Source organism: Pituophis catenifer, unplaced genomic scaffold, assembly GCF_029215685.1.
Source record: "Pituophis catenifer annectens isolate HBS135680 unplaced genomic scaffold, rPitCat1.0.hap2 SCAF_6, whole genome shotgun sequence".
NCBI classification, from domain to species: domain Eukaryota; kingdom Metazoa; phylum Chordata; class Lepidosauria; order Squamata; family Colubridae; genus Pituophis; species Pituophis catenifer.
Genome location: NW_027256886.1, coordinates 38,603,073 through 38,616,014, shown reverse-complemented (window position 1 = coordinate 38,616,014; position 12,942 = coordinate 38,603,073). Strand labels below are relative to the sequence as shown.

At 37.6% G+C, this 12,942-nt stretch overlaps 1 protein-coding gene across 2 annotated transcripts in view; it reads right to left on the bottom strand.

The window, feature by feature from the left end:
- Positions 1–4,340: 4,340 nt before the first annotated feature.
- Positions 4,341–12,942, bottom strand: part of DGKG (diacylglycerol kinase gamma) — a 76,141-nt gene continuing 67,539 nt past the window's right edge. For both annotated transcript variants that reach the window (XM_070946402.1, XM_070946403.1), the window contains 3 exons: positions 8,079–8,199; positions 7,143–7,203; positions 4,341–4,439 (listed from right to left, as the gene is read on the bottom strand). In XM_070946402.1, the coding sequence (XP_070802503.1) occupies positions 4,341–4,439; positions 7,143–7,203; positions 8,079–8,199 (281 nt within the window). The remainder of the gene's footprint in view (positions 4,440–7,142; positions 7,204–8,078; positions 8,200–12,942) is intronic.

The following is a 12,942-nucleotide window of genomic DNA, read 5'->3' as shown; positions in this document are numbered from 1 at the left end:
GACTAAATTTGTGTCCCAAAAAAGCGGAAGTGCATGAATAAAGCAGGACAGAGGTCTCCCGATTGGACTTTTTCTAAGGAACGCTGATTGATGTTCAGGAAAACCTTTAGTGACAGACCGTAGACCTTAAGGGGAGGTTGTGAAAAGCATCTACATCTTTTTTTCTCTTCACTCTCCCAGTGAGATGGCACTTCGATTGAGAAGCACAGAACAAGGATATGGAGTAATGAGTGAGCTCCCTTTTCTACTAATGATGCAAGGGAATTGCTGGTAGCAAATAGCCAAACCAGCAACACCCTGTGGAGTATTCAAAATGGTGCCCCCCTCATGATAAAACAACAAGAACAACCTTGCAAAATCCCTTGTTGGCAGAATCACTGGAAAATCTGCAATGCAGTAACTGGTGATAGAATCAGCAACACAGCTGGTAGAACCTGGCTCTCTTTTCTGGTCTAACTCAACCTTCTCTGCAGCACATTAAAGAGCAGGGCTAGTATTCTTTTATAAGAGTGTTAAATTCATGTACAGTATTCATTATATACACTTTGGAAAACATCAGTCAGACATTGCACGACCCGATGCTCCTGTAGAAGTCTTATGTCTGGTCTTTTCTGCAGCTCAAGGGGTAAGTGTCCATGGAGGGCAGTTCCCAGAACTGGAGTGGAGGCAACATCTGTAGAGCAATCTAAATTAGCAGATCTTAGCCCTGCATCTGAAGAAGGAAAACACTTCCATGCTGGAACAACTACAAATAATTCCCTTATTTGTAGGCTAGGGATGTGGCGAAAAAAACATCACAAAGCAATGACATTCAAGAATATTTATCATGGAATGGGCATGCCTTGATTAGGGGGAAATGAGCGCTTAATATGCTTGCTTTTCATTCGTAAATCTCACCATTTAAGGTATATTTACAACTTAGGTTTATTTGCTTAAACCAGCTTATTTTCCCATAATAAAAATGCTGATTACAGCATTAGTATATGGTCTATCATAATTCTAACCCTCTTCACAAAACAAAGGTTTTCCAAATTCCCTCAGATGGGAATCACTAGTAAACCAGTTTATATTTGTGAAAATCTGCTTCACTGGCTCTCACTTTGTTCAATATTATATTTTCATCTATAGTAAAATCACAAGAATTGTCTGTAATTCTTTGAAATGTCTAATATCTAAAATCCACATCCTTTTTGCTTTCTCATTATACTTAACTAACATCTGGCTACAACCAAATCTCAAGGGGACACAAAATTCCTGCTGTGCTATTTTTTTTACTTGGCAAAGCTTTAGTCTGCAACTTCTGACAGAAATAGTTTCTGAAGAAATTCTCTTATTTGTTTTCTACTGTACATTCGTTAAAATGAACCAAAACCAAACAGCAAATCAACGGCAGAAGAAAAGTATATTTAAGAAAAGAGTACAAGTTGTACTTGCGTCATGGATATTTTGATCATATTGGTAAGAACCAAAATTGAAAACAAGCAAAACATAAAAAGAGATGAAGATATTTGGAAGCAAAGTTGCTTACAAACAGTAAGCAGAGCAGAAAGAAAGTGGAGTATGGAAAAAAGAACAGAAGAAGGCAGAATTATGAATACTAGTCAATGAGGTATTTTCTGATCCAGTAATAATAAATAGTACATACTCTATAGAATTGTGCCTCTCTAAGATGGATCCCATAGATGAAACTCCATAAGTGGGATTCAAAAATTCCTGAGACTAAATTTCCAAATGTAAAAGCAAATCTTATCCATTATTTCTTCTACATTGTACCTCTTTCACAACCTTCATGGTGCTGTCAGTCATCTGAATGGATCCCAGTTGCAACCTTTCCAAAACCATAGGTATCGTAACTGCAATACAGGATGTCTATGAAAAATACAGTTATACTGTCATAGATGCCAAAGTCTCCACCAGATTTCCTAGTTCAGACAAGCTCTAAATAAAATCAAATGACTTCATTTAGAAAAACCTCCATTAACAGAAAACATACTGTATGTCCTCCTTATTTAAGCGGTTAAGTAAATAAATGGATTTGTGCCATTTACTCTTTACAGACTTCTAACTCAGAGATGACATTCCTTTGTCCTGGCTGAATGTAAAAGAAACTTCCATGCAACAATGAGAATCGGTGAGTATAATTTTCTTCATCTGAATTTAAAAGTATTTAAAGGAGTCAGAGTTTTTAAGCTAGAATTACCAATTCAAAATCCTGAAAAGCTACCACTTGTAGAAGAAGCTTATATTAACTGTGGCTCTTTGATTAACATTTTCCTTCTGGTGTTATAATAAACATGTGTGTCCATTTGTTAGCAATTTATCTTTTTTGAAGAATTGTACTGTTGCAAGTGAATCAAACCTTTCTCTATTTTCATGTCTTAGCTTCTCTTGAAAAAAAATCTGGTGATCACATAGATTGACAATTGTGATCTAAATAGTTTTTCATAACCTGGCACTTTTTTGTTATATAGAAAACATCATGTACATTGGAATCTAAAAAGAATAAAGAGGGACATGATGTTGTTGGCTGTCAGGTTATACTATTACCTGATTGAACAATGTTAAAGAAGAACTAGAGAACATGAGGTATTTATTTCCTAACTAAAATATGCCATTTTAGTCTTTTGCATCTATGAACTATATGCACTGCACTTTAATATGTGCTTATACAAAATTAAATCCTATTGATTGCTTTTTGCTTTTTTAATTTATATGCCGCCCTTCTCCGGAGACTCAGGGCGGCTTACAATGCGTTAAGCAATAGCCTTCATACTTTTGTATATTTATACAAAGTCAGCTTATTGCCCCCACAATCTGGGTCCTCATTTCACCTACCTTTGAAAGGATGGAAGGCTGAGTCAACCTTGAGCCTGGTGAGATTTGAACTTGCAGTAATTGCAAGCAGCAGATGTTAATAACAGTGCTTAGTCCACTGTACTACAGACTCTGGGATTTAATCCCAAAAATGTATATAGGATTGCTGGTTGGGTAGTTTTCTGTTGCAAAAGTATGGGATGAAAATTAACTAATTAGTTTGACTTCTGAGTTTGCTTACATTTTATTATAATATCAGTGGCATATAAATGCCTACCCTAGAATTTAATGCATACAGTTCTGCATTAAATTCTGATCATATATTCAGGCTTTTGTAGACATCTAGTATTTTCAGTTACTTAAATCAGCCCCATAATGAGATAAAATTTAAAAGGAACCCTATCTTAACTGAAACTTCTATAGAAAAGCTTTAAAATATGTGTATAAAATATTTCTGAAGTTGTAGTAACCCTATACTATATGTGAAAAGAAAATTTAAAAACATTAACTGGACAATGGAATTGGTATCAAACCTGAAGGTATCCCTAAATTCATGGAGGTTATCAACATACTCATACATTTAATACAACCTGAGTTTTCCTTTTCCTTCCAAAGGACATTCTCACTTTTAATCTTTATTTTTCCTCTAATGAATCTGGCTTCTTTGTGGCAAAATTTTTTGTATGTTCCTGTGCCTCTGAAAGGGAACAGCTAACCAATTTCCACTTTATTTTAAAACTAAAACTTATGCCTGGAACTAGCAAGGAGCCTTCTTGTTTTAGAGTTGGAGAAAAATAACATTTCTCTTCAGTTCCCTTTTCATCTCCCCCTGTGTTTTCTAAACTTTGAAAAATAAATAGCATGTCTTATCAAGTTTGGTGACCCAAACAGTAGTAAAACAAAATAACACTTATCTGCTGACAGAATTTCTTAAAAATAAATAAGCTAAATTTGGTTCCTTGCCAAATTTGATGCTTTAACAGTTATTAAAGTTATTTTTTTGGAGGGGGTTTCTAAAGAATTTAAATAAGATGAAAATTCTCCTTCATTCCATCTGGAAGGCAATGTCAGACATGATGTTTCCATGTCTGCTTGTTTGCTTTCTGACAGGACTGTATAATTCAAGGCTGCCCAGAACAACTCTCTTTAGAAGAGTCTCAGATTTTACCACAGGCCAACCAGAGCACTGAGAGCTTCCTCTTCTTGGGCTGTGGTATTATGGAGGGCAAAAATTCTTCTGAATCTTCAGTGTCAATGCTATCCCGGCCAATAATATTTAGAGAAAGTGGCTATGTTTCATGGATATATGTACCCACACTGCTATTTCAGTTTGACTGCCGAATGTCAACCCTGTTATTTTCTACTAAGAGTTCATAATGCTGCCTCCAGACTGATGTTTCCAAAGCAGATTCAGAAGCCAGGAATCTGGAGGGATAAAGATTTTTTTCCTGCAGACCTTCGCTGGGTGATTGCCACTGGAATGGAGAACTGCTGCTTCTGAAGGTTGTTCTTTGCTTGATTGAAAATTAATCTCGAGTTCGGTTTCTTCTCCTCAGGAAGAAAAAGCTGCTCTTTTGGGGAGGTCCTAACAACATTGGCACTTGGCTTTTGTGGGTTATTTTAATCTGGAAGCAAAAGGATAGAAGCCAAAGTCACAAAAGTATGGAAATAAAAAGAGCTTTGGAGATAATTTGGAATAAGAAAATCCTGTGTTTCATACAAAATTACAATGCAGGAAGCAATAATAACTCTGATAGATGCTTGTCCATCTTATCTCAAACATCTCTAGCAAAAGAAAGCCAATATGTTCTAAGGCAGCCTATTCCACTTCACACATTTATTTTTAGATTCTCCTCCTATTTAGCTGAAATCTGCATCCCTTTAATTTTGACTCATTGTGTTGTCTTGCAATCTGGAAAGCTTCTTCACCCGTTTCTCAATTCTTCAAATGTTTAAAAATGGCATCAAATGTCTCCTTATATTTTCTTCAGGATCCAACTGTTTCAACCAGTTTTCATAATATAATGATTAGATGATTGCTTTTTCTAAACAGAAACTATTTCAAGGGACTATGGAAAGGGCAGGGATTTTCTATTAACCGAGATAAGCATTAACATTTCCCCATTGTCAATGTCTATTTATGCTAGTTTATTGCTGCTACAAGGACTGGCTCCAACAGAGGACAAGCTGTTTGGAAGAGCTAAATGAAAATAATTATTTCACACATCTCATTTATTTGCAGAGGGAGGAAGTGGTATCTGCTGAATCTACTGTTCTACTATTTAGAGCATGTAGCCTTGCTTTTATATGATATCATTTTGCTGCAGAGTCCCCCAATCTGATGACCCCAGAATATTGCAATAGGACTTTTATAATCTCTATTCAGATGGCAATGTAACATTTCCCTAGAGTACATGAAGCAATTGTTTTGCAGCTAGGGGGAATATCCATCTTTTCCTACAGTCACCTAAACACAGCATAAAACCTGCCAGGTGTCCTGCTCTTCCTGAACTAAAGGCCTTTTTTCCATGACCAAAGAAAACCAGTACCAAGCAGGATCTGGCTCACAGATACACCCCCACTCCTATTGCTTCAGGGAAAGACAGAACAAGTCTGTTTAGTTCTCTATGGCAAATAAAAAAAAAAGTTTCTTATCAGGCTGAATTGGAGATAGCACTGGGACTATTCAGCCATTAAGCCTTATGAGTGGTTGGGGAGGCAGCAGAACAGGTCACCTTCTCCACCACAGCCCAAGATGAGTAACAGGCTCTCCAGAAAGGCACATCCAGCATATCTTGCCTGGCCAGTCAATTGTCATAAGGTGAGATCCTCAAAGCAATGAGAATGTTGGGAAGTAGCATATGATTCAGAAACAGAAATCCAAATCTTAGATATCTTCAGATTATTGGCACAATTGGCTTTAGGAAAATGTTTGCCTAAATGACTGAAATGTAATTGGATCATTAATTCCTGGAACTGGCCAGCTGTTAATTCTGCCACAGAAACAAAAAAGCCCATCTGCATGGTGAATGAGAATCAATATTTCAAGAACTTCATTTTTTTTTACTACTAGTAACTAATGTATATAGGCAGTCCTTCTTTAACAACCACTCATTCAGTTACTATTTAAACTTGGGATGATCTCAACGAAGGGGACATATTATGACGAGTCATCTTAGTTGTGGTCATTGCAATGTGCCTGCAGTTCATTTGATTGTGATTTGGGTGCATTGCAACAAACTCACAATTATGAAATTTGCAATCTCTCCTGCCATCTTCCCATGAGCGAAATCAAAGAGCAGTGGAATTTTTGCTGCCTATAGAAGAACATATACTGTATGTGGCTCAAAGTTGACCTGTGGAGAAGTCAATGGGGAAGCCTGCGGCAGGAAGTCAGATGTCATGGTCGTGTGAGATTCTTACTTAGTGATTGCATCCAGAGATGGCTGGAACTGCTATCACTAGGCTGTATGATCAGATGATGTCAAACTTTGATTGCATTGCTTAGCGATGGAAATTCTGATCCAATTACCATCATTAAGTGAGGACTACTTTGTATACACAGGAATTCAAAGAGCTGTTCTTTTCAGTTGGAATACTTCTCTGCAAGATATTGTTCTATAATACTCATTTGCATATCAGAGAGGGCAATTTATGTCCCATATTGTTTTTCTCAGAGTCAGTTTGGTGTAATGATTAATGCATCAGGCTAGAAACTGGGAGACTGTGAGTTCTAATTCCTTCTTAGGCCCAAAGCCAGCTGGGTGACCCTCAGTTCTAGGAACCAGGCAATGACAAACCTGCCAAGAAAACTGAGACTGGTTCAGGCAGTTGCCAGGAGTCAACACTGACTTGAGGGCATACACACACTCTCACACACATTATTCTTGTGTCTAACACAACTTCCTTTGATGTTCTGAATACACTGGATAGGTTGAAGGTACACTAATTGTATTTTTACTATCTTTAGAATACTACCAAGAGGAACAACATCCATAGATTTCTCTCCCTTTAACTTTTATTTTATTTTCCTTTACGATACAAATGTGACTGTTACGGTTATGAAAAAGCCTGATAATATGACATCAAAGAGATCTGAATAATCTTCTCCAAACAGTGACTTCTTTCCTGGTATACTATGGCTGGTTTTGTTTTTTCCATTTTGAATAGAAGCATTATTTTTAAAATAGTTCTTTCCTAGGTTTTGTTACTTAAAACTGGGTCTCTTCTGCAGCTTATTTTCCAAGGAAAAACTTCTCCTAGCTTCTTGCTTTAGTAAATGAAGCCCTTTAATACCATTCAGACTTTTCTGTGTTTCAACTACTCACTGTACAAGGTGGTTGCATCCAAGGCTCTCCATCCACTTGCATGGGCAATAGTTTGGTTGTTCTGCAATACACAAACAGTCTTGTAAGAAGGAAAACAAGCCAGAAGTCTGTCTTGCTCTAAGCTGCCAATAATGGAAAAGAGTGAAAGAGTGAAATATACAAGATGATGCTATCTGGCTGTAGTCACTGAATCATCACCTAATGTTAAGTATATGAATGATAAATGAACCATAAATTAATAGGATGGTTCCAATACTATGATAAAATTGACTGGCTAATTTGTAGATCAGTGTGTTGTATCACTAACAGGTTCTTGTTAGTGTGGTTAGGATTTCTAGGAACCACAATAGCAATAGCATAGGAGCACAAGAAAGCACACTCAATTTACTTGCATCAACCCCACACCTGTATCATTCTTTGCTTAACACATCTATCTTATGTGCAATTGAAAATAGAGGCAACTGTGTTTTATCCAATATACTCTTGAGGTATATTGAGTTTGGCTCTATAAAAACTACATCCTTTTCCTATTTCTTAATGTAAGAGCAGGCACCTTATTCTCCTTTGTAATGGGTCAAAAATCATGGCTCCTCATCTCATTCTCTCATCTCCTTTTCTCTCTTTCTAGAACATGCTGAAATTCTGGGAAAACATAATGCCTTCTAAGTAAAGTGCTTCATTGTGATCATCATTCTAGCCATTGTTTATCCACTGTGGGATGCTTCCAACCAGCTTTATTTTATAGAACTGATAAATTTTTCAGATCATAGCAAACCACAGAAAATGCAGATTTGGTCCTTATAGCAGTCTATTAGAATATTAGCACATAGAAGAAAGGGATATTAGGATGTGCCTGATTCTTTCTTGCCTGTTACTAGAATATCTTCCAAATTGGGTGAAAAATTCATATTAGAACCAAAGTCTCAAAGTAGGTACCTGATGGCAACAGAGGAACACTGGGCCAATCTCTTTCCAGCACTTTTCAGTCCAGTATAGATCTGTCCCATTTCCATTGCCCCTTCAAGGCCAACAACTTCCAAGAGCTGATCACTAAGATCTAATGAGAGATTGATAGATAAATATTATTAAACAAAGAAAAACTTGTGGCCCTTATATTTAATGCAAAGCTGAAAATTGCTTATACTGCTGCTCTTCATATAGTGGCTATGGATATCAGGGAACTCATTTACAAGGTTCTGAGACCCTTTGATCATGTTTTAAATTAAAATTGTTTTAATTGAAAAGTTGATATAACCTCTATCTATCATCTATCTATCTATCTATCTATCTATCTATCTATCTATCTATCTTTCATTTTCTATCATCTATCTAATCGTTGGAGATGGTAATGTCAGAAAGACTAAAGGAGATGATATTTTGTATGCAAGTCTTGTCCATCTATTGTGTGTACATCTGGACTGTTGTGTTTCTATACCAGTGTACCTTCTGAAATAGGAATGTTCTTGTGATTGGTGGAGAAAATTTTGTGATTTAGCTTGAGGGCTCACATCTACTTCTGTTTCTTGGCCAAGTCTCTGAACTTTACTGCATCGGCCTGCATTTTGGGAAAACGGGCATTTAACCCCACCAGGTTGGTATCCATTTCATAAATGGGCAAAATGTCATTTGCTTGACTGTTTTTCTGTGCATATTTCAGTCAAACACTCTTTTATTTCCAAATGAACCTACTCTCCTGAAAGGACTGGAAAAAAAGAGTTTGCAGGCATGTTTGGAGCAGTTCTTTATCAACCTCATCTTTTATTGGCAGGAGCTCCCAAATACACCAGGTCTACGAATACACCTACATTTGGAAAGTTATTAGCAGCATGTAGAAGCTAAAGAGGTCAGTGATGGGATGGAATACTTCTTGTACTTACTTAAATGCTGTTCTGAGTTCCCTAGAAAAAAATAATAAGCAGCATGCTAAACTTGTCAACAGTCTGATTCAATAAAAGGTAGTTTTATTTATTCACCTTATAATGGAAGTTTTGGCTAACTCAGGAGCATTATTTTATTTTTTTTGCTAGGGTTAAATTACTATGACCCTTCTCCACATTTTGCTTTGAAATGAGTTGGCTACAGTTCTCAGTTCAATTTTTTCCCTACAAGGCTAAGTTACAGGCACGGTAAGGCAGCCCCATGACTTGTGATCCAGTGATCCCCTGCACGTTGCCTATGGTTGCTTTTGATGCTCAAGTGAGCATGTTCCAAATATTTCATATGATTTCCTTTCCTTTCATTAAAATGACTGTATTGGAAAAAGAATCCCATTATGAGGGAAGCACAGTAAAAGTGACAATGCTTCAGAAGCAAAGCAACAGGGGCAATGCTTTTGCATTTGGCAGCACTTTTTGTGCAGATTCTACTCATTTTCCGAAAGATTTGTGCACTTGGTGCTGGTGTCATCCAAGAGTATTACCAAATGCACAGATGTTACCAATTTGTGGTCTTGAACACAAATGTCTTCCCTTAAAAAGGCACTATTTGGGTCAAGGATTAAACTTTTTTCAGCACTCGGAATGATGATGCAGCCAAGGATAAATAAATAGGCTTGCTTCATCTCTTTGGATCCTTCATTTGGCAAACCTTCTTGTGCACAGGCATGGTTTCTGTTTGGTTGCCTTTGCTGTGCAAGGGGAAAAGTATAGCATGGATTAAAAATGAATGACAAACAAGAAAAAACAAATGTGAGAACAAAGCAAATTCGTCTTTTGAAAAATAGCTATTTGGCCTATGCCAGGATGAATCGCAGTGCTAAAGTTGGAGTCATTTCTTCTGCAGCACCCCAAACCAGCATATTTAATTTCCCCAAACGAGGTCTCACCTGCAAGATTTCAACACTAAATACTAATGGCCTCAAATTATTCTTTCTTCTACTCTGGGAAGATATTTGGAACAATAGATTTCATTTCTGAAGCATAGGCATAGTCTTTAAAGATTGCTCCCTTCCACATTTGTGTGTATGCCTCCAGTCCCTGAGTTATCGGAGAAACAAGCCAGTATAATATGTGTTGCCATGATAGCTGAACTCTAATTTACATCAGCAAGAATGCTTGTCAGTGCTTCTTACATCCTTGCCATGAGACAAATTAAAGGCAAGATTTAGTAGATTTCTTTGGTGTTATTTCCACCACCTCTCAGCATCAGTAGATAGTCAGAAAAACAGCCCCCAACCATTCTCCTGAAAGTGTAATGGGGCAGGTTGGGCAGAGGCTTTAGCTGTATTCATGTTGTCTGAGTGACAGATCACTTGAGCTATTTCAGAACACAGGTCAACAGATTGCTGGTCTGGAGGAAGGAGCTTACACAGCACACTCAGGTCCCTTCTGCCTCATCCTGGCCCATCCTTAACTTGTCAGCTGGGTTATTTTTGGACAAAAGCTTGCCAGTCTTCTAGAAGTCTGGTAAGCTTATAGTAGAGAGATTTACCACCTTCCTGTCACTTGGGATAGAAAGGGAAACTAGCACAACTCTTATCAATTTCCCTCCAGCTTCCAAATTGGTAAGACCTATGGGGGAAAGTGAATGGACATAGCAGCATCCAGATCATCCAATGGAATATGCAAAATGGCACCAGAGCAAGACAATAATGTTGCCTCACTCCCAAAATAATAGAAGCAGCAGAAAGCACAGCCATGCTAAATCCTTGTCAGCAGAAGCAGCAGAAAGCTTTAGCAAACTCCAGTAAAATCAGCAATACATACCTCTCCGTTTAAACAATTAGCAGATCCCATTTTTATTCATAGGGAGGCTTACTGATCTTTGTAAAAGTTTTGAACAAATATTCAATAGTAGGATAGGTCTAGTGATCTACAAAATGGCTGATATATATCAGTGTACAGCTGTTATGTATGTAAGTTTTGGCAGGAGATTTGAAAGACAATGGGTCACTCGTGATTGGTCAGTTCCCTGGCCAACAAGGTATATAAAGGGAGCTGTACTGCTATAACCTTTGCTGAAGTTCACACTATATTAAAGAGCTGTTGTCACGCACTACCTTGCTTCTGCCTCCTCAATCAGCCAACCTAACAGAAGCCATGCTATGTTTTGTGAAATGTGAGTTAGGTATTACGGTACATGGGCAGATTAGAATAGAATAGAATAGAATAGAATAGAATAGAATAGAATAGAATAGAATAGAATAGAATAGAATAGAATAATAGAGTTGGAAGGGTCCTTAGAGGTCTTCTAGTCCAACCCCCTGCTTAGACAGGAACTCACTTCAGACAAATGGTTATCTACTCTCGTCTTAAAAACCTCCAGTGTTGGAACATTTATAACTTCTGGAGGCAAGTTGTTCCACTGATTAATTGTTCTAACTGTCAGGAAATTTCTCCTTAGTTCTAAGTTGCTTTTCTCCTTGATTAGTTTCCACCCATCGCTTCTTGTTCTACCCTCAGGTGCTTTGGAGAATAGCTTGACTCTTTCTTCTTTGTGGCAACCCCTGAGATATCGGAACACTGCTATCATGTCACCCCTAGGTCCTTCTTTTCATAAGACTAGACATATCCAGTTCCAGCAATTGTTCTTTATATGTTTTATGCTAGAATCCCCTAATCATCTTTGCTGCTCTTCTCTGCACTCTTTCTAGAGTCTTAACATCTTTTTTACATTGTGGCGACCAAAATTGGATGCAGTATTCTAAGTGTGGCCTTACCAAAGCATTATAATGTGGTATTAACACATCAAGTGATCTTAATTCTATCCCTCTGTTTATGCTTCTACAGAAATCAGGGATTCCTGCAGCTGAAAGCAAGATGGCCAGGGAGGGTAGTGCCTTGACCAGAGATGAAGACATAAGCTTGTGGCAACCTTAATTGACAATAGGAACTCTGAAGATGCCAGCTTCTGACTGCATCATCACCAGATTTGTGAATGAGCCATTGCAGATTCTTCTTAAATCCGGATGTGTTGGGAAAAGGCAGAAAATACTACTACTTTAAAACTGGAATAGCTAAGGAACAATTTAGGGTGCCTCTATAGGTAGACTGGAGATAATCAAAAGCTGCATCAGAAAAACACATCCTTTAAAAATGATTTGTGAGATGTCTTTATGCCGTGGGTGAATCTGAATCTGGAGCGTGTTTCCTATACAATTGTTTTCCTTTCCCAAAAGAAAAAATGAAATTGTGATTCAGATCTATTTTTATGTAAAATCCTATTAAACCCTGCTGTAACATGCTTATTTGGGGAACAACAAGATGTGTTGTTCTGAGGATTAGGTTAGTGATGGCTCATGTAAAATTGTACTGTTAAATCCTTCACCTAATTCGAGATTAGTTTTTAAATAATCCCTATTTGTATTGTCCTACAGAAGTAGCCACTGCAAAAAGTAATAATTGATAGTATTAAGAAACTGTTCCTCCCTATAAACCTTGTCCTGACATACCTGATTATTAGTTTTCAAGCTGGTTAACCATTATCATCTCAGCATGTGTTATAAAGGTAACCTGTAAACTGACATTACTGCTATGCATGAACCCATTTGTCTCATTCCACAAGAAAACTAGTGAAGAGGAACAATTGTAGGCTGGGAACCTTGCAGAGTGGGGGTAGGGTAGATATGGTCCACAGATCAGATATTGGCAACTTCCTGCTTATTGATTATTGAAGCTGTAGTCTTTAGAAAGCTACCCATTGCAACTGAGGCAGCCATTAGTGAGAAGGTATTTCAAAATCGCCCTGCATTGTTCCCAATGAAAATCATGCCCAATGACTTTTTTTTTTTTTTTGGAGGATTGTGCTGTAAATGCCTACAGATTTGCTGCAGTATTCATCCCGCCTCAGGCCTCTCTACTTG